At 36.3% G+C, this 23,210-nt stretch overlaps 1 protein-coding gene and 1 non-coding gene across 4 annotated transcripts in view; both read left to right on the top strand.

Moving 5' to 3' along the window:
• LOC108744479 (ankyrin repeat and SAM domain-containing protein 1A-like) overlaps positions 1 to 23,210 on the top strand; it is a 51,666-nt gene that overhangs the window by 13,742 nt on the left and 14,714 nt on the right. For all 3 annotated transcript variants that reach the window (XM_018480266.1, XM_018480264.1, XM_018480265.1), the window contains 4 exons: positions 4,388 to 4,468; positions 9,129 to 9,282; positions 12,396 to 12,541; positions 12,638 to 12,760. In XM_018480266.1, the coding sequence (XP_018335768.1) occupies positions 4,388 to 4,468; positions 9,129 to 9,282; positions 12,396 to 12,541; positions 12,638 to 12,760 (504 nt within the window). The remainder of the gene's footprint in view (positions 1 to 4,387; positions 4,469 to 9,128; positions 9,283 to 12,395; positions 12,542 to 12,637; positions 12,761 to 23,210) is intronic.
• Positions 9,629 to 9,710, top strand: Trnas-aga. Its single transcript has one exon. It is a non-coding gene; the product is annotated as a tRNA-Ser (tRNA).

Raw genomic sequence — 23,210 nt, 5'->3', positions numbered from 1 at the left:
TCGATCAGTTTTTTGCCAGCAAAGACCAAAAAATTTATGAGCGTGGAATTATGCTACTACCAGAAAGATGGCAAAAGGTGTTGGACCAGAACGGTCAATATATAATTTAATAAAGTATTTGTTTATTATACGAAAACTGTCTTTCATTTTCACAAAAAAAAAACGAAATGACTTACCGAACAACCCTATAATTTACACTGGTTAGCGTTCGATTGGCAAAATATTACCACAAAATACAAAAATAAATTGAATATGGAAATATCAAGTAAAACCAATGTATTCACATGCAGAATATGCGGATATGGTGGACACATATGGACGGTGCAATGGGAATGCACCTGCGATATCACGCGAATTCGCGTAATCGTCATCATTGCCGGAGATGTTGAGGTTTTTGGTAAGGTCACTACCCTCTTGTTTAAGTATATTACTGAGTGGTGCGAGGTAGCACATTCTACTTCTTTTTAATGTACCTTCTTTTCCTTTAATGTTTCCGGATTAGACATAATGTATAGATAAGCGAGTATTTCCTGCAATTTAGAAATTTCATAAGGTCTTCATCCCCAAAACTCATGCCGAAGACTAACTAGTTGGACACGCACTTTCACATCTTCCTATCTTGAGTTAATCGTTGTACTTCTCGAAAACTAGAGCAGACTGTCCTTTTTAACTTCTGTTTCTACTTCTGATATGTCTCTAAACAGTCGTTCATGTCCGGGCACAGTATAAAAATATTCTATATAATCCTGGGTTATACAATATAAGCTGATGAGTAACATTTTTCTCTTTAAAGAGTAATGCTTATAATTTTTTGAAGATTGAGGATTATGACACAAAACAAAGTTGTGTATGGATGTTCATCTTCTATTCCTTTGTAGCTTCTGAAATAGGTACTTATCAGATTTGGACAAATGAGGTGTAGTTGCGATTTGCATGAACGCTTCACGTATCATAGGTCGTATGACGTCACATTAAATCTAATATGCCATATAAATGTGTCAAGTTTTGTATCAAATTAAAGATTTAAATATGCGCACGTTCCGAAAACATAAAATTTACATGCATTAAAATGCAAAAAAATTTGAAAAAGTGTGAGTCGTTTTTTCTTTTTGATAGTTATCGAAGATATAGGGGAGCAAAAGAGTAGTATGCTTAGATTTGCAGATGATATAGCAGTATTAGCATCTAGCAAGGAGGAGTTAGAGATAGCTTTAAATAAAATTGAATTGACAAAACAGTATTGTATTAAAATAAATAAAAGTAAATCAAAAATACTGGTATGCAAGGGAAGAAAAGGACGGAAAGAGCGAATTCAAAAATAAGTCAGGACGAAAGGAGTAGTAGGGATTTAAAGCAGAGGATAGCTCAGGGTCGTGTCGCCTTTGATAAAAAGAAGTCACTTCTATGCTCGCGAACGGTTAATTTAGAAATTCGAAAAAGATTATTAAAGGTGTATGTTTGGAACGCGGCGTTGTACGGATGCGAAACATGGACGGTGGGCGCGGCTGAAAAGAAAAGTTTAGAAGCCTTTGAAATGTGGTGTTATAGGCGAATGATGAGGATAACGTGGGTAGAAAAGGTTAGAAATGAAGAGGTATTAGAATGAATAGGAGAACAGAGGACTCTATGGAAGTCCATAAAAAATAGGCGAGATAGGTTGGTAGAACACCTTCTCAGGCATGAAGATCTAGTCAGAGACATATTAGAGGCAGAAGCAGGAGTTAGGAGGGGTAGAGGTAGACCTAGGTTAGATTACTGTTCGCAAATAGTTAAGGATATTGGTTGTTCTAGTTTTAGGGAAATGCGAAGTTTAGCTAAGGATAGGAAAGAGTGGAGCTACGTGTTCAATCAGTCTTGGGACTGACGACATTATGATGATGATCTGTTACTCCTCCTTGCTAGTACTGCTATATCATCTGCAAATCTAAGCATATGAATCTTTTGTCCCTCTAAATGTTGTAAAGTCTTTAATGATGTTGATCGCGTCTTCGATGTATATATTAGAAAGTAGCGGTGACAGTGTGCATCCTTGTCTGACTCCCTTCCTAATATTTACTTTTGTGCGTTGCTGCTCCAGCTCAATAACTTCCTTTTGCTCTTTATACAATCTAAGTATCACTCCTCTATCTCTAATTCATCCCTACATTTTTAAGTATATTTAACATCTTGTGCCATTTAACATTGTCAAAAGCTTTTTTTAAATCTACCAATTCTATGTACGCGATCTTTCCTCATTTTCTGTATCGTTATCCGTAAAGGTTCTTCTATTTCATTTGACTCAAATAGATCTTCCCCTAATAGTTCTTCGACCCTTTTTTCGCTGGATTACGAACTTAAAAATACAGGTTGTCTACAAAATACCCTAACCAAAATTTGTAATAAATATTTCTGGAATAGGATTAGAAATATCGCTCCTACCGGGTGTCTCAGCTCTTATTGTATTTAAATAACTTCTGTTACAAATAGCAAATAATGCGCCTGTTGTAATCACCCTCCCCCCTTTCTATTCGTGTCCATTTTCACTGTGGATAGACGGTCATAATAAGCGTTTGTAGTGCGAAACTTTATCAGTTTAAACCTCTTGGCGTTTATGAGATTTCCTTTGAACGCCAGTTATTAAGCGTTAAGGGCCATAACGACGCTCTCCCTCCTCGGAATTAAACTGTAATAACTATTGAGATACTATTGCGTTCGTCCTGGAGTATTATTGCCTACTGCCGGCTGTTGTCAAGTGTTTGACACGCAGCTTCGGCAGTTATGAGCGAAAAAGTGTGTTTGATTGTATGTGTGCGTTGATTAAGCACCCTCACCAGTCTTTCCATTCTGGTGCGCTATGTTTGATGCATTTGACGACGGTCTAAGGCGAAATTCACACTAAAACGCTAACATACACAATCATTTGAAAATTTTTCTCGGCATGACTAGTCAGCGCAAGGTGGGTGTTGAGAATGTTCACTCCACCTCAAAAACAATAGCGTGTGGAGTGTTCTCGCGTGTTTTTGGACCTCTGTAATTAAGATAAAGATGGAGTATTGACTCGAATTGTTACTGGGGATGAAACTTGGGTTCATCATTATGAACCTGAGTCCAAACAAGACTCTACTCAGTGGCGCAAAAAAGGCACACCACCAGCTAGTTTAAGGTGTCACAGTCGGCTGGGAACATCATGGCGACAGTCTTTTGGGAAACACTACAAATGGCGCAGTAAACGCCATCTGTAGCACGATGCTACATTTTAGGATTACGTATGCTCCAACAAGGTCCATTTAAATATATGGATATCTACTTGCTGAAACGAATCCCGGCGTAGCTAACCTCAACGTGATAGGCACGTTACCATAATCGAATAAAATAATTCGAAGTGGTCTGTATTCTGTCGAAACTGCCAGACGCGGATCGCGATTTCGATCTTTTTGGATCTCATCAGCGCGTCGCAGGCAGCTCCGACAGAACACAGACCAACTTTTACCTGCTGTCTTAACAGTGCGTTTTAGAAAATACTACAAATGGCGCAGTAAACGCCATCTGTAGCACGATGCTACATTTTAGGATTACGTATGCTCCACCAAGCTCGTGCTACAGATGGCATTTACTGCGCCATTTGTAGTATTTTCTAAAACGCACTGTTAAGACAGCAGGTAAATGTTGGTATGTGTTCTGTCGAAGCTGCCTGCGACGCGCTGATGAGATGCAAGTAGATCGAAATCGCGATCCGCGTCTGGCAGTTTCGACAGAATACAGACCACTTCGAATTATTTTAGTCTTTTGGGAGTCAGAAAGGATCCTGTTGATCGATTATAAAGATAAAGGTGTCTCCATAACCGGAGAATATTATGCTTCAATCCTAGAGCTGTTGAAAGAAACAGTCAAAGAAAAAAGAAATTTAACCAAAGGTATCCTCCTTCTGTACGACAACGCGCTTGTTCACAAGAGCCGTGTTGCGATGACTGCTCTACACAAGGAGGGGTTCGAAATTTTGGCTCACCCACCCTACAGTCTTAACCTAGCTCCTAGCGATTATTACCTATTCCCATACCTGAAAAAATTTATCGTGGGAAAAAATATTTGTCTACAATGCTGTTTCGGCGTATTTATCAGACAAAGACAAAACCTTTTTTTTCGAATGTATACGTAAATTTATTGAAATATCGGAAAAATGTATAAGGGTAGCAGGTAAATATATTGAAAAAGAAAAATAAATTCGTCATTTATTTTATGTTTGTTTTTATGTTTGCAATAATTGTATAACATATCTACTATCCATCTACTAGTTAGTTTAACTCCTAATTTCAGCTTTATTTTGGCATGCAACTTTTCTTTTTCTTAGAAATTAAACAATTTTGGTGTACGTAAAAATAGCATTTTGATTCTTTTATGTTTGTTACAGTTTGCGACGTGGTCCAGGGGCTAATGTCCAAGACAGCAGCGGTTATACATCCCTGCATCATGCAGCTTTAAACGGACACAAGTAAGTAACCTTTTTATAACTTGACTGATCGTGAATTATTTTGATTACAAATTCTCTGCCGTCGATGTTTATAAGAAAGGTTTCTGGCTTTTTCAAAGTACGACAAAAGCATACATAATTAAACTGAATGTGACAAGAAGGAATAGAAATTGGCTTAATTTTAGCCCAGGTTAAGAAACTTGTAATTGTTCGAAAATAAAATTTGAATTTGATACCAACTACCAGCGTCTGGTCGTCCTTACTTTAATGGTTATTTACTGGGTATTGATAATTTACGATTTCGTCGTATCCATTAAGAAAATTTATTGATTCTTGGGTGACTTCCGGATATCCGGTCTGCTTCTTTTTGGTTCCAATCCGAGCGTGTGCGTATTAGAAAATGTTTGGGTGGAATATTGTTATTAAGGGATGAATAGGAATTTATTCCTGCGGGGCTTCAATGAAAAGGATATATTAATTTTTAAGAAACCCGTGGAGGTGCTTTAGATCACAGGAGATTCCTTTATTTAGACATTACTAGGTAAATGTTAAGCGATACTTGTTTAAACTTCGTAATCAGTGCCAAAGAACAAACAAGATTCAAAGAACTTTTGTGTATTTAAAAGATTACAATTGCTTTACATTACAATGACTTCATTAGGTGGAAGATATATGAGTAAATTTTATTAAAACGTTTTAATGCCTACTAGGAGTATTTTTATTTTTACTTTGATTTCATCGTCAATCCTAAGACAGGTTGGACACGTATCTCCCCTGATTTTTAAGCAAGAATTTTTTATTTGTTATGTATATTCATTTACGAGCTTTCTACTAAGAATAAGTTTAATTTGCAACTTTATTTAAGACTTTAATTTATGTTTTGCCTTTATAACGTGTTCCATATGAGTACAGTTGGTATTTTTATTAAAACCCCTCGTATGTTGTGTAACCCTTTGATTAAAAAGTATTCCTGTTTGTCCAATATAAACCTCGTTACAACCTCCATATTCGAACCATATACTGCAGATTTAACTCGTTTATGTCGTTTTTTTTTTTTTTTTGATGAATTGGAGTTAAAAATTTGAACATATACTAACTTATCCTTAATTCGTTAACAAAGATGCCACACAGATTAAAAAATATTCTTACAACAAAAAATCAGAAATATGCAGCAGACATATTCGTGATTTTAATAATGCGTGTATCAGGAAATGGTATAATTTGAAAAATATCAAATCAGTCCTATTATTCATTATTATTTTCTTTCACACGTTTGTTTAAAATTAATAATAAATCTGTATTAAAAATTTTTGTAAAGGTCTAGATAGGGGGGGTCGAAAGAGGTGGTCTCCCCCACCACTGTACCATAAAAAGTTCGTGGCGGTCTCACCCCCATAAAAAGTTATGAGGGTTAGATGAGGGTGGGGTAGGGGGATCGAAAGAGGGTAGGGGGGATCGAAAGAGGGTGGTCACCTGAGTAAAACCCCATAAAAAATTTGCGGCGGTCTCACCCCCATAAAAAGTTATGGGGGTTGAAAGTTGATTATTTTGACAATTTTCATACACTATAATTCAAATAAAATTCAATAAAAAAAATATTTTCAAGCGGGTGGAGGTGGGGGATCGAAAGAGGGTGGTCACTTGAACAAAACCCTATAACCTAACTTAACCTAACCTACCCCATTGATTTAAATATCTTTATCAATAGGGTAGGTTAGGTTAGGTTATCGGGTTTTGTTCAAGTGACCACCCTCTTTCGATCCCCCACCTCCACCCGCTTGAAAATAATGTTTTATTTGAATTATAGTGTATGAAAATTGTCAAAATAATCAACTTTCAACCCCCATAACTTTTTATGGGGGTGAGACCGCCTCAATTTTTTTATCGGGTTTTACTCAGGTGACCACCCTCTTTCGATCACCCCCACCCCCGTTTAACCCCCATAACTTTTTATGGGGATGAGACCTGCACGAACTTTTTATGGTACAGTGGTGGGGGAGATCTCCTCCTTCGATCCCATCATCTAGATATTTATCAAATATTCTTACAACAAAAAATCAGAAATATGTCTGCAGCAGACATATTCGTGATTTTAATAATGCGCGTATCAGGAAATGGTATAATTTGAAAAATATCAAATCAGTCCTATTATTCATTATTATTTTCTTTCACACGTTGGAGTTAAAAATTTGAACATATACTAACTTATCCTTAATTCGTTAACAAAGATGCCACACAGATTAAAAAATATTCTTACAACAAAAAATCAGAAATATGTCTGCAGCAGACATATTCGTGATTTTAATAATGCGTGTATCAGGAAATGGTATAATTTGAAAAATATCAAATCAGTCCTATTATTCATTATTATTTTCTTTCACACGTTTGTTTAAAATTAATAATAAATCTGTATTTACAAAATTTTACTGAAATCTGTGTTGTGCTTTACCTACCTATTTGATTTTCAACGGAGAAAACTATTTTTATGAAAGCCAACTTAATGGACCTGCAATCATTGAACCATGTAGCCTGGTACTTATCTATCTCGCCATATGAAATTGAAAAAAACTGAAAATTGTTAAGGATTTGTTACCTTAGTTTCTATTACTTTTTTATGCATGCACATGTAGCTATTTTAAAATGTACATTACGTTTATTTTGCATTTGCTCGATACTTTGAGAATTCAAGGGCACTTGTTAGTGATTACACTTATCAGTAGTCGGTTTTGTTTTTATCGTTGCACTGCATAATTTTCTTATCATGTTTATAAACACTGTCCATTATAAATGCGTTTATGGTTCTGTAGCTTAAATAGGTAATAAATTCCTTAAAATTTTATTGATCTAAGTTATAAGGATTTTACATCGAATTTTATGAAGATTACCGAGACTCCCTTATTTGTATATTTGTAGTAATTTTGCTATAATGTTTTAGGGTTACTTTAATTTTCAAATGCTTTTACTATGACATTTCCATAAATTATTTATACCAAGGGCGTACCAAGACTTTTATTGAAGGGAAGGGAACCTAAACAGTTACAATCGATTGCCATAATAAAAGACACACCATTCAAAAGTAATACCTTTTCCACTATTCTGTTTAAGAAGTTTAAAAAAAATGACAAAGAGCTAGAATTCAAAAAAGCTTATCATTGTTGTTCCAATTTGAGGAATTATTAACATTATGATTTATATCGTGATTCCTGATTAGTGGGTAAATCAGAAAAAAACAAATTTCTGATTGATTGATTGGCACATATTTCTGTCAACTGCGCATGCTGTGCTTAGGGAAACAAGCAGGGCTCTTGGACAGGTGTCGGGTCCTGCGGGCAGACCACAGACATTCACCCCTAAAGCTAAAGTTACCCGCAACCGACCCCACTAAATGTGGGAGAAAAACTAAACCTTAATAAAAGACGTGTGGTAGAGGTTCGTGAAAGCGGGTTCATCGTTAAACTCATTAAAGGGGACCGGGATAGGTCGACCGACATGAGTGTCAAGGGTCAGGAGAAGACGGCGATCCCATTAAAACCTCAAAAGGCTTACTAGTGCCGGAGTGAAAGTAATCCGGCTGAGAGAGAGATTCGTCCCTTGAATATTCGACCAGTAATGGAAACTGGTACCTACATCGGGAGACCCGGGATGTTTCAGGTGGGAATTCCTCCTACTTGACCTGTCGTCTGAGGTTGAACTCGTAGTTGCAGTGGTTACACCCCACATGCTAGGTACTTAAATAGCGTTGATCAACGCGAGTATTAACCCTGTTAAGCCTTGTAGGTATTAGATAAGTTCCGTCTACACCAGTGATTCCCAACCGGTGGTTCGCGAACCCCTGGGGGTTCGCAGTGTTTGCAGAGGGGGTTCGCGAAAATAATATTGTAATGGCGGATTTTTTAAAACTCCAATAAAATGCCTGTTTGTTAAGAAATCTATAACAAATTTCAATGTTTTCATTTCTTTTTACTTATTTGTTTTTCAAAATTACTTCATCAATATCAAAATATATCAACAATTTTATACATTAAAATTTATTCCTCTTTTTCAAGTAATCAAATACTATTCTCTTTTTATTACAAACATTTATTTATATTTAAAACATTATTCAATGTGATTAGTTTCATGTTCTGCTTTATATTTAAAATCATTGCAGCAGTTTTCCCTTCTGTGTAATATTTTTTTTTACAATACAATTGGAAATAAATATCCAGTTTACTACATTTACATCATTTTAGTCTTATTAATGTTTTATTTAAATGTTTCAGGATTAATATAATCAATTATTATGCAATGTGGAAAATATATATTCTATCAAATTTTGTTGCTTTTTTTACCTGTCATTAACGACTACATAAGGGGTTCGTCACATTTTTTCGGACCTTTCTTTTGGTTCGCGAGGAAAAAAAGGTTGGGAAACACTGGTCTACACCAATGGTCTGAAGGTCATACTCATCCCTAGGCCTGAGTATATGTCAACCCTGCTTCCATGGGGGTCGTAGTGGGTAAATCGCGAGAGGGAATCGCGAAGTTAATAAAAACAAACCGGGGGTAACCCCAGGTACGGCGATGTGCAGGCTTTTCTTCTTCAAAATGAAAAGAGATAGATGACATTTATTTGCTGTTACTTTCTTTTACGAAACACATTTCCGATGGGCATGTGTGTATATTGTTTCTTTTGTTTCAGAGAGATAGTCAGATTGTTACTGGACCATGATGCCTCCACAAATATTGTGGACAGTAAGGGATCAACTCCACTCCATTTAGCTGCTTGGTCAGGAAACATTGAAATCGTCCAACTTCTTTTGTGTGGACCTTCAATTTGTAACGTAAACTTGTTGGTAAGTTTTTACTTTGTATGTTCAAAAGTATTGAATATTCTTTTAGTAGGTACATTATTGTAAAATTACTTAAAAGGTCATTTTTATGCAATAAAGAAAGTTTAACAAAAATAAGGTTAAAATTATGTTATAAGTAGCTTATTTCAGTTATTTTACTTATACTAAAGAAAAGAGCGTTCTCAAATTAATTAGCAATTTTCATTTGCAATTGCAACTGAAAAACCAAGAAATTTCTTGCAAGGTGTCAAACTGTACAAACACTTTTGTAACATACTGTAATTGTAAGTGTATATTTTTATTTTTGGTGAATTGTTTATTGAATATTTGGAAAGTTAACTGTCGTCGAGCAGTCATGGCCGAGCGGTTAAGGCGTCTGACTAGAAATCAGATTCCCTCTGGGAGCGTAGGTTCGAATCCTACTGACTGCGGTAACTTTTTGTAATTAAATATAATATAAATATAAAATTAAACGTTAATGGTGGGATAAAGCCTCAGTAGATTGATATTGAAGTTTTAGTTGACGTCTTTATATTTTTAACATTCAGCCGTTAATTAATTATGTCGTCAATATTTTCTAGCAATATCGTCGTTTTATTAATTCTGTACGGCGCAGTAAATATTTTCTTAATCTTATTTCAATCTAAACATTAACATCGACCGCCTGTTAAGAAGCTTGTACACAGTAGAATAACAAATTAAAAAAAAAAATAAAACTGAAATTAAATTAACAAACAAGTAGACTCGAAGTTTTCCTCTTTATAATTCTGTAGACAATATGCAGTTGTGATAAAATTGGAATTGGTTTTTAGATATTAATCAGCCACTACATTATAAACGTTTTTAATTTTAGTTTCTTATTGGAATGTAGTTTACAAATACATTAGATTGTTTGGAAACAACAAAAAATTAGAAATAGATTTATACATAATCTAACGAATTAAAAATTGAAATATTAAATTGATATTTAAATCACTTAAAAACTTTAAGTAGTTTTCTAATAAGAGTTATTTTTATTATCTTTTGTTTATAATGCAACCTTCATTAACAATTGTTGAGAGTTCATTTGATTTATTTCCCAAAAACATTTCAAACAATCGGAATCAACTTCTTACACTATTGATCATAAACAATTCGAGTTCGATGATTGATGTGGAATACTCACCAAACAATTGACCTGTGACATGTACAAGAGCCGCCGCCGCCGTCGCCCAAATTAAGTTAGAGACAGAGTATTTGACCAAATTAATCATCGACATCGAAATCAGCGTAATAGCCTCCCCGTTGTCGATGTTGTCATCAAAAGCCTTAGTCGCTTGTCCCCACGTTCGCAGGTTGCCCTTGCCACTTGAACACGGCCCTTTTGACCAGTTGCTTGGGACATTCGCGTCGACTGCAACGTGTGTCGTTCACGGTCCTTTGCTGCTACACCGCTGAATGCCATCGCCACCGATATCTTAATTAGGGATACGATATCATCGCCCTTATTACCCTCCAAATTTCACCCCAACCAACTAGAAGAGAACGAAACGCAATTGCCAATAACAATCGTAACACACATGGCTCTTGTTTACTCCAACGTAAATTGTGTAATTGGGTTTTGAAATAAAGGACTCGGGACACATAAGTGTTTAATTTTACGAATGAGTGTGACAGTAAGGATTAACAGTTGATCAAACTCTAACATAGCGCCTTAGGTTCATCCAAAACTAAATCTTCTTGTTTTTTCTTCTTCTTAGTAAATTAGTAATGTGGGTCGTATATCATTATTGCAATGATTGTGTTATGCCACATTCAAAAATCGTTGGGTTTTTTGGCAGACCTACAATGCTACAAAGTGAAAATTTCGTTGAGATTCTCTGAACCACAAGGGATTTAGTGTTTTAAAAACATCACCAACGTAAATTTTATGGTGATTACGACACTCTTCGATAAGCTCAGAAGGCTATAAAGAGTTTTATTATATTTTTTTATCACAACTCGCTGTGTAATTCCAAATCGTTCATAACGTAATAATTTGACAATTGCAATGCCTTTTAGACTGGAGCGTTAGTATCTTCAGATGTCATTTCCGTCCGTACTTAAAAATAACATACTTATATAATGCAAAGTGCTGTCTCTTCCAAATTACTAAACCTAGAACTTTCAATTCTGTTTGCAAACAAAATTTCTTTCCGTCGAAGTTTCAGTTGAGATTCATCTGCAGATGACACGTCAAGTCGTGCAACATCAACAGCAGGCGCTGCAAAGTGAAACATGTTTCGTATCAAGTCCAACGTTTACGTATATATCTAGTAACAGGAATAATAAGAAGAAAACAAAGAAAATGTTTTCGTTATATTGAAGTCACAGAAAACAATAGAAAATTTGTTTAAAATTACATAAATATTAGTGAAACCTCCCTTAGTGGGCACCGTCCTTTAACGTACAGTTTTGTATAGCAGAATAATAAGATTTCTACTCAATCAACTGCCTTTTAAACGGATGTGGATGATTAAAAAATAAAATGACTAATAAAATAAGAAATCTTAACTCGACGAACAACTTATCTGTACATCCTTGTACATAAATATGTGTGACAGAAATTTAAATACATCCTTTCTCCTAATCAGATTGTACATACATTTGGGGGTGGCTAGGTACTTGTATGCTAAAATAGCATCTTTCTCGAATAAGCCTATGAGTAAAAATTACTTCATATGACAATTTTGGCACATTTATCTAATATTATTTTAACGAATTTTTTAGTATTTGTTTATTTATTTAAACGGATCTTTTATAACAGTCAGCAATTTACATAGTCATTTTTTTGAAAGTTCTTCATTTTTCAGTATAACTTTCGAAAATCTTTTGTTATGCGATCATGTAGATAAATACCTGTCGTTCAACTTTTGATTTATGACCCTGATCGGTACGCCAACAAAGCGCCGACGTTATTGATTAGTACATCACTGCTAACGTTGAAGATGTCATCTCAAACTTGGTATATCGGTACAGAAAGGATAACATTAAAATTTATATTGCTTTCGTCTAATATTTTCCAGTATGTCTAAATGGTGACACCTTAGACATTACATAAGCAGTTCTACTTTAAAAAAATGTATCTTTTGTTTCAGACAAAAGATAAAGACACCGCTTTGCATTGTGCTGCTCAATATGGTCATACGGGGGTAGTAAATTTATTGTTGGAACGTGGCTGTGATCCAGGTATAAGGAATTGTCGTGGTGAAACTGCCCTTGACTTGGCTGCTCAATATGGAAGGTATGAAATTTATTTCCAATCGAATCTGATACGTTTTGTTCCGGATTCATTTGTTGCTAACTTGAATTATAATTGTGTCCTGTGTTATTGTTTCAGGTTGGATACCGTGGAATTGTTAGTTCGGACTCACCCTAGTTTGATTCAGCCAATGCAGAGGGCGATATCGGGTGTCATGTTTGCACATACGCCTCTACATTTAGCAAGCCGCAATGGGCATAAGTAAGTCTTTTTTAGCTTTTTTTGTATTTTTTCGTTGTTAATAATTAAGTTTCATGATAAATGAGAACAAAAAGTATTAGAGTGCACCCGGCTATCATCCAATATATGTTTATCGTTAGATCTACCTGAGCATAGACGTCACGTTCCTTTATTAACTTTAAACAGTCACTTTGAAATTTTCAAATCAATCTATTGTCTCAGAATAAAAGGAATGTTATTATCTTGTTGAATAGTAATAGTTAAAATAGGAGGTTTTGCAAAAATTCGGTGAAAAAAAATTTCAGTATTATCATCATCATCATCATCACACCATAATTAGTCCAAGGACTGCGCACCTTTACTCTTTCCCTGGTTCTTTTTACTTATGTCTCTAACTGGCTCATCATGTCTGAGAAGGTGCTTCACCATATCCGATATCATCTTCTTTTCCTTATGGACTTCCATAACGCCCTCTGTTCTCTTGCTGTTTCCAATACTTCAACACTGTAACCTCTTTTAGCCACGGTATTTCGCTTCTAATTTTTGAAGTGAAACTTCTTTACGCACGGTAGGGTAAGTCCGTTTAATGCGAGTTACTATGTAACGAAATCATGCAACGGATGTCCCCCCTCTACTCGGCCGCGTAGTCGAGTTCGTAGTGGGGATCGCTTAAGCCGTGAGCGCGCTTCAATACAACGTTCGTTACAGGTAACTCCGGCATGTATAGTGTACCCCTAACAAAATGTATGAATGTATTTGTATGTGTGCCTACACTCTACAGTCGAAACGATAACAAGTAAAACAGCATGTTTGTATGTATAAATCTAACGTATAAAATTTCGTAATGAATATAATTAATTATCTTAATTACTTACCGACCTACCCAAAGACGGCGGCTTCCTAATTAGAATTTTGATTTATTATATGTTACTACATAATTTACCATACATCTTTTTCTGCGTATTGCCTTCGTTATGTACTAATTTACGATAATGCAAAGTTAGAGAGCTTTTAGATGAATGAGCTTTCTCAAGAATTAATTAAATGTTCAAAGGTGTTTTGATCAATTTTCATGTATAAACAATGGCGTTCTTCGTAATAAATAAGTAACTTTTGTGAATGATTCTGTGTTTTCTAATTTAAATAGTTAATTAATTTGGGACATGATTTTTTTTTATTGAATGTTTGGAGTCTCCGCAAACGATATTGTCAATAATTTTTTTCCTACGGTCCAAAAATCATTTGAAAGCTTCAGCACCGTTTTGGAAACTGCTAGGATTCAAACACTTCTACGGCCTTGGATAGACTGCGTGACGTCACTATGCTGCAGTAGACTCAAGCACGCGTTACTGTTAATGTTCACTGGTTAATTATTTATAATTAGACAATCAATTAATGGAAGAAAATAAAATAATTCGAAATGGTCTGTATTAAAATAATTCCAAGTGGTCTGCGACGCGCTGATGAGATCCAAAAAGATCGAAATCGCGATCCGCGTCTGGCAGTTTCGACAGAATACAGACCACTTCGAATTATTTTATTCTATTATGGTAACGTGCCTATCACGTTGAGGTTGGCTACGCCAGGATTCGTTTTCAGCAAGTAGATATCCACACTAGTGGACCTTGTTGGAGCATACGTAATCCTAAAATGTAGCATCGTACTACAGATGGTGTTTACTGCGCCATTTGTAGTATTTTCTATAATGCACAATTAATGGAAGTTTTATTAATGTTTGTAATGCTGTCGTTATTATTATCTTCAAAGCCAGAAACATGTCTTCTGCCCCATAAAGATACTGTTTGAGCCCAGTTAGTGGTAGAGCTGAAAACTGTAGGTAATACGTCTTATTATACTGGAATATTAAATGCTAGTTAGGAATTTTCGCTTATTTTTCTTCATCTTCTTTATCATCATAAGGTCGTCAGTCATAAGACTTGTCGGACACGCACCTCCACTCGTTCCTATCCTGAGCTAATATTTTCATTTCCATTAAACTAGAACATCCCACATCTTTAACTATTTGCGAACAGTAATCTAATCTAGGTCTACCTCTAATCCTGTTAACTCCTGTTTCTGCTTCTAATATGTCTCTGACTAGACCTTTCTGCTTGAGAAGATGTCCTATCAATCTTTCTCGCCTATTTTTTATTAACTTCCATAGAGTACTCTGTTCTCTTATTCTTTCTAGTACCTCTGCATTTCTAACCATCTCTGTCCACGGTTTCCTCATCATTCGCCGATAATACCATATTTCGATAGTTTCTAACCTTTTCTTGTCCGCCGCGCCCATCGTCCATGTTTCGCACCCGTACAGCGCCGCGCTCCAAACATACACCTTTAATAATCTTTTACAAATTTCTAAATTAATCGTTTGCGAGCGTAGAAGTGACTTCTTTTTATTGAAGGTGACTTGACCCTGCGCTATCCTCTGCTTTATAATCCTACCTCTCTCCGTTCTGACTTATCTGACTTCGTAGATAACTAAAATCAGTCATTTGTTCTAATCTTTCGTCTCTTATCTTTACATTCGCTCTTTCTCTACTTTTTCTTCCCTTGCATACCAGTATTTTTGTGTGACTTTTATTTATTTTCATACAATACTGTTTTGTCAATACCACTGCCAGCTTACTTAAAGCTATCTCTAACTCATCCTTGCTATATGCTAATACTGCTGTACCAATACTGGAATAATAAGTTTGAATCTTCTGGAACTGCAAGTTGTACTTCTAAAGTTGTATTTTCATTCCAAAGTCTATTTCAACGAAACTTTTCAGCTATAATGTACAATATTAAATGAAACTTCCAGATTGTCGGTGCACCAGTTAGGATTTAAAATGAGACAATTTCTTCCTCCTTGATAATGTAACGGATCTTCTAATAGATCTGTTTAATTAAATATATCTCGTATGCATAAGTAATTGATTGAACACACTATTCATTTACTGTCAGATAATTGCGTAACTATTAAAAACCTTATGTTCGAAGGGCCCTAGGAAATATAAAACTTATGGGAGGGTGAAATTTTATTCTGAACTTACACATAAATTTAATAATAATTATAAAGCTTATTACATCAAAAGTGCCGTCAATATCGATCGCCTGCGGCACTCATTCGTAACAGTGACTTTTAATGTTTGCCTTATTTTGGTGTGCTTCACTAAAGCGTTTAATATCACCAAAAACCTCTTTATTCCGAGGTCAGTGCTTTTAATTAACCAGAAAGACAATAAAATTTAATGACACTGCAATTACAATTGACCTCGATGGTGCGAATTTGCTGCCACATTAACATTTTTGCATTAGACTTCTAATTAAAGCCCTTTCCGGATGTACGCGTAAACATAAAACATTTTACTTCCGCAAAGCGGATGTTGTCACCGTTTATTTGCTATCTCGTTATCGTTCGTTGTTCAAATTCGATTTGATAGAGTTTTCGCCTATTATTAGAGCAAAGCGACCGCGATTGTGATCATTGTTATTGTAAACAAGTGCTTCGAAAAGTCGCGCGTAATTCCCCGAAACCCCATTAGCTACTGTAATTCGATTTCATCCGTTGTTGGTCGGGTTAGTTGGTTGGTAGTACTGCGATGCGGTTGCTCTCGTTCCAAATGGCTCTGTCACGGAGAAACGGAATTGTTGTAGGTATTATTGTTGTTGTTATGTACCGGACGACTCCGCTTCGCTCTTTCTCTCTCGGCTTACAAATTGCCACGCATCTAAAGTTCATCCTGGTGTTTGCATAACCGCCAATTAACAGTGCAATAACCATTAATTAATTCCATCCGCATTGATATGGCCGACGAGAAGAGCAAGCTGATGCGCATTGTTTTCGCTTAAGCTTATCTAGTCGACTGCACTGTTTTATACGCAACGTTAGATTTTGTCATGAGCAGCGCGATTCGTTCTAATTTCTCAATTCAAACACAAGTCATTTCAGTAATACTCTCCTAGAGTAAAGGAGAACGAATTGTGTGATACATTATTAGTTCGCCTGTCCCATTAAGTAGAAATTACAGGTAGCGTTGGCATCAGTATATACCTGTTGCCTCCCATCAGTAGGGGTAACCAATAGCCTGTCGTAATCATGCCCATCTCGGAAGTAGTTCTGACAATCAATTTAGGTAATTATATGCATATGCTATCGGATATATATGAAATCCTTCATTGTATACAATTCCTAGGAAATGTAGTATATAGTTCCTAAAATCGCTCGCAAATGTGTGAAATAAATTATGTTAGACACATTTCCTAGGAAATCTATACATTTTCTAAAAAGCAATCGGAAATGTATTACGGGTAATACTAAATAGGTAATAATACGGCAGACTGTTTGGAGATGTACCTATATCCATTAGTGACGTCATTATTTGGTTGGGAAGATTTATCACAGACTGTTATCATTGTTTCAGCAAACACGGTAACCTTAAATTTTTAGTATGTTGTAGAGGTGATAATACTGATTATATTCATGTTGTATATGTTGGGCGTGAAGATCTTAATGAAGCATGCTTTTCGAAGACATTATCCCAACATATCAGCCCGCCTCCGGCGTGCAGGAGCATTAAAGAAACTCCAGTCTGCCGTAAATCTACCTAATAACCATACAATAACGTCACTAATGCATATAGGAACATCTCCAAACCTAACCTAACCAAACAATAACGTCATCAGTGCATATGCATTAGGCGATCGCACTAGAACCGCGTAAACACATATAACTGACCCGCAGTTTAGATACTAACGAGTTTTATTCACAGAAAGCATTAGTTTTATACATTTCCTAGTACAATATCGAAATTTCATACAATTCCTAAGATATGTAAGCATTTCCCAGGGTATTTGTGTATTAAAAAACTTTCGAAACAATCTTAATATTCATAAATTACGTGTCACGTTGTTTGTCCGCGATGGACTCCTAAACTACTTCACCGATTTTAATCAAATTTGTACACCATGTTCAGTTTGATCCAACTTGAAAGATAGGATAGCTTACATCTCAATTTATGATCGCAATATTCAATAGATAGCGCTATGTCAAGCTTCCAAACGTTTCATATAAGCTACAATTTTAATAGCATAACCACCACATGTTGCTGAGGCTAAAGTATAGGTTAAATTTATTTTCTAGTAAACGAAATACAGTAAATTTTACTTTTTCAATTTTTGGTGTTAGCATAGCCGGCCACTTGTTACTTAAACGGAAGTATAAATTAAATTCATATAAAGTGAATATAATACAGTGAAATTATTCCTGCTTTTTAATTATGCCCATGTCTGATCTTCTCCTACCGTTCCCCTTAAATAGTTTACAACAATGTAATATGACAAAAACGTTAGCCATAGCAACGCGTGGCCGGGTCAGTTAGTATCTTATAGATTTCCTAAATATCCTCGGAATTGTATACATTTCCTAGGAATTGTATACAATTTTTAGATTTCAACATATAAAATGAAAAATGAAATAGAACTAACTAAGTTTGTTTTCGTTAGTAGGTACATTTCGTAAATAAAACAACTGACCAACTCAAGCAACTGCGAACGAATTAGAATATTAGATAACACGAGAAAGGTGGTAAGCCTTCAAGAAGTATTGAAATTAATATTAACAAGGTAGAGCAGTGGCTTAACATTTGGTCAGAGATTTGTCGAAACTACCGAGTATGGGTAATTATTTCTAACTTGTTGGTTTTCATCCATCAGTACATTGTAAATAAAATAATTGATGATATGACATGAGAAAGGTAATAAGCGAAAAAGCAAAAATCAAAAATCTGTAAAGAAACCGGTAGACGACAAGACAAGACAGTACGATGTTTTTCAAAAAGTAGCCCATTATGTCTGGGAAGGTGTTAGTATCCAATTTTTTTTTGTGAACTACTTCTTCCACTTGTCTTTACTCCTGTTTAAGCTTCTAATATGTTTCTATGTAACCCATCATGAGACTGTGTTTTGCTTTTCGATCACTTCATTTTTAAACACGCATCTCAACGTCTGCCTCTGGTTCCAGTAACCAATCCTATATCTTTTTATCTGGGCACGCACTTCCACTCCTTCTTCTGGTTTTCATTACTCCAATTTAAGCTTCTAAAATGTCTGTAAGTAGTCCAACATGTCTGAGAAGGTGTTTGACCATCCGATTTTTTTTTTGTGAACATGAACCTTAATTCATTCCCTTGTTCTCTTTACTCCTATTGCTTAAATAGAAGCTTATTCTAATATGCTTTCATGTAGACTATGATGTCTGAGATTGTGTTTTACTATCTATCTATCTCTTCATTTCTGAACATGCATCTCAACTCCTTCCTCTGGTTCTCAGTAGTCCATCCGATATCTTTTTTTCTGGGCACGCATTACCACTCCTGGTTCTCTTTACTTCTATTTAAGCTTCTAAAATGTCTATAAGTAGTCCAACATGTCTAAGAAGGTCTTTGACCATCCGATTTTTATTTGTGAACCCGAACCTTAATTCCTTCCCTTGTTCTCTTTACTCCTATTGCTGAAATAGAAGCTTATTGTAATATGCTTTCATGTAGCCTATCATGTCTGAGATTGTGTTTTGCTATCTATCTATCTCTTCATTTCTGAACATGCATTTCAACTCTTTCCTCCGGTTTTCAGTAGCCCGTCCGATATCTTTTTCCTGGACACGCACTACCACTCCTTCTTCTGGTTCTCTTTACTTCTGTTTTAACTTCTAAAATGTCTGTAGCCCAACATGTCTAAGAAGGTCTTTTACCATCCGATGTTTTTTGAGAACACGTACCTTATGTCCTTCCGCTTGTTCTCTTAACTCCGGTTTAAGCTTCTAGTATGTTTCTATGTAACCCATATCATGTCTGAGATTGTGTTCTCCGATTCCGATCTTTTTTTTTCTGGGCACGCACTTCCACTTCTTCCTCTGGTTCTCTTTACTCCTATTTAAGCTTCTAAAATATCTCTAAGTAGTCCATCATGTCTGAGTAGGTATTTTACTATCCCATCTCTTCTTTTACTTATCGTCTTCCATAGCTCCATTTATTCTCTTGTTTTTTTTTAATATCTTATCATTCTGGCACTCCGGTGGGCTTAATTTAAGAACGAGATATATTCCTGATTATAAACAAGCTATCTTGATAACTTTGTCGACTTGTTCATTTTAATAAAGATCTTGACATCATACAAGCATCTTGTTCTTAATATTGTCAAGACAAGATCGATATCTTCTTGATTCTTGCAACAGCCCCAGAATCCGCAGGCCCTTGTGAATGTTAATTTGCGCTAGCGGCAGGCAACCAATTAACTCTATTAACTGTATACAAGTTAAAAAATGAAATACGACAATACCATGAGCGACAATATAAAGGAATATAAAAAATAATTTCAAATGGTTTATGCGAATAGATATCACAAAAGAAGTACCTACTTGCTCACTGTTCTGAACTTGGGTTACTATAAGTGCATTGTATAGGGTTGTTCGGAAAGTCATTTCGTTTTTTCCCGACAGAGGATTTAATTGTATTCTTTTGCACTCAACTTCACATTTAAGCCGTATAATTTTTATATGCTTTGAGAGCTCATATAGCAAGGCTTGTGTGTGAAAAATTCCAATTAATTCTACGCAGTAGTTTTTGGTTGGTGCCCTTTTAAATATGGAGAGCGATAAGCAGCATTTTCGACATATCTTACTGTTTTACTACAGAAAGGGTAAAAATGCTGTTCAAGCCAGAAAGAAATTGACTGATGTGTATGGAGAAGGTGTGTTGACAGTACGCCAGTGCCAGAACTGGTTCGCTAAATTTCGATCCGGCAATTTTGATGTCGAAGATGCACCACGTTCGGGAAGGCCGGTTGAAGCTGATAAAGACGCGATAAAGGCATTAGTTGATGTGAACCGGCGAATAACAACACGTGAGATCGGATTGAGGTTAAATTTATCAAATTCAACAGTTTATGACCACTTGAAAGGCCTGGGATTATCCTCGAAGCTCGATGTATGGGTTCCCCATGTTCTCACAGAGAGAAATCTGTGTCGCCGCATTGACGTCTGCGATTCGCTTCTCAAACGTCACGAAAATGATCCGTTTTTGAAGCGCATCATCACTGGGGACGAAAAATGGGTTGTATACAACAACGTCAAACGCAAGAGGTCATGGAGCAAAAAAGATGAACCGGCTCAAACCATTTCCAAAGCCGATATTCACCAAAAAAAGGTGATGCTGTCTGTTTGGTGGGATTTTAAAGGAATCGTTTTTTTTGAGCTTTTACCGGATAACACAACGATTAATTCGGAAGTCTACTGTCATCAGCTGGACAAACTGAATGATGCACTTCAACAGAAAAGGTCAGAACTAATCAACAGGAAAGGTGTAGTGTTTCACCAAGACAACGCGAGACCTCACACAAGTTTGGTCACTCGCCAAAAGCTTTTACAGCTTGAATGGGATACAATGCTACACCCACCATATTCTCCAGACCTGGCACCATCGGATTATTATTTGTTCCGGTCACTCCAAAATTTTTTAGACGGTAAAACCTTCACCTCAAATGAGGAGGTCAAAAACCTCCTCGATCAGTTTTTTGCCAGCAAAGACCAAAAATTTTATGAGCGTGGAATTATGCTACTACCAGAAAGATGGCAAAAGGTGTTGGACCAGAACCGTCAATATGTAATTTAATAAAGTATTTGTTTATTGTACGAAAACTATCTTTCATTTCCACAAAAAAAAAACGAAATGACATTCCGAACAACCCTATATTATATGTGGTGTTGACAATGTATTACCCAATTTCACACTATAGACAACGTATTTAGAAGCTTTTTTGTAATTTCCGCCGCAATTTTACTTTTTAATAATCGCAGGTTTATTTAAGCATTTCCCCAAAATAATTACCTTAAAATGTCGCTGGGCAACGCGCCCAACTACAGATCCTTTCCGGGATTTAATTAATTTTCCAGGCTTCGTTTCAGCCAGCCAGCATACCATGCCAGGCCGCGGCGCCGCTGCCGCGCTACAGGGCTTGCTAATCGCAATAATAGTATTAATCGACGCGTGAAGAGCCGTGTGCAGAATTAACACATTCCGCATGCACAGCTGATTATGTTTTGCCTATAGCTGTTCATTTCTCTCTACCAAAGTCTCGTATATAACCCGGGTGATATAATCTTACAAACGGAAACGGTGTAACATCTACTGAAGTTTATGATCACTATTCAATAGCTCAATACGGTCAACCAAAATCAAAAGATGTGCTTATGCACAGATGTAATGTCATCAATGCATTTTCAAAAAATATTTATTTATTTATGTATATCTATTTTGTCCCCTTCAAAGTAGTCCCCACCAGATATTATACACTTGTGCCAACGTTTTTCCCAATCCTCGTAGCACTTCAAAAACTAAATTTTTTGTGATCTTGTTCAGCTCCTCCTTCGATGCTGTCTTTATCTCCTCAATCGTAACGTAGTGTCGTCCTTTCATGGGCCTCTCCAGATTCGGGAACAAAAAAAAAGTCACAGCGGACCAGATCTGGGGAATACGGTGGCTGCGGCATTGTTAGTGTGTTTTTGGTCAAAAATTCGCGCACAATCAACGATGCGTGAGCAAGGGCGTTATCATGGTGTGAAAACCAATTTTTGTTCTTCCACAAATCCGGTCGTTTCTGACTGACAATTTCGCATAACTTGCAGGTGATATTCCTTATTGACCGTTAAACCCTGTGGCAAGATCTCATGATGCACCACGCCCCTGCGTTTGAAGAAAACTGTAGCAAAGCCTTCACATTCGACCTAACTCGGCGCACTTTTTTCGGTCTTGGCTCATGCGGCAGCTTCCATTGGGATGATTGAGCTTTGGTTTCCACGTTATAACCATAAACCCATTATTCGTCACCAGTTATGACCCTCTGGAGCAAATTTTGGTCGTCGCGAATAGGGTCCAACAGCTCCTTACCAATGTCAATAAGCAAAAATCGACGATGAACACGGCCGAACTTGTTGGTATAAGTGAGAGACATGGGTACTAATATAACGCCACAAAAAAATCGATAATCGAATATACGTAACCCGCGGAAATTCAAAATTCGCGATACTTTTTGAACCGATCTCGTATATATTTAAAAATGGGTCGCTTAATGTGTTTCTAAGCGCAAAACTCGAGAACGGCTGGACCAATTTCGATAATTGTTTTTTTAAGATATTCCTTGGATTCCGGGGAAAGTTCTTATGAAGAGAAAAATTGCCCGGAAAAACGTAAAAACCAAACTGTTCCGAACTGTCAATTCTAGAGAATTGTCGAGTGGATGACGGAGCATCACTCGAGCACGACTCAAGGGATTTGACTGATTTATTGACGTGACAACGTCTTATAATTCGATGGAGCCGGCTGCACGCACGAAAAAACATGACTCATGCGGCGTTACCTCGCTCTGAGGCGTTCCATTTAAGGCTTGAAGTGCAAGCGAGAGCGCGGAACGAGCGACAAAGAGGCAC

The sequence above is a fragment of the Agrilus planipennis genome, unplaced genomic scaffold (assembly GCF_000699045.2).
Source record: "Agrilus planipennis isolate EAB-ADULT unplaced genomic scaffold, Apla_2.0 scaffold29, whole genome shotgun sequence".
Lineage (NCBI taxonomy): Eukaryota > Metazoa > Arthropoda > Insecta > Coleoptera > Buprestidae > Agrilus > Agrilus planipennis.
The sequence above is the reverse complement of the archived record's forward strand: the minus strand, read 5'-3'. Positions and strand labels throughout refer to the sequence as shown.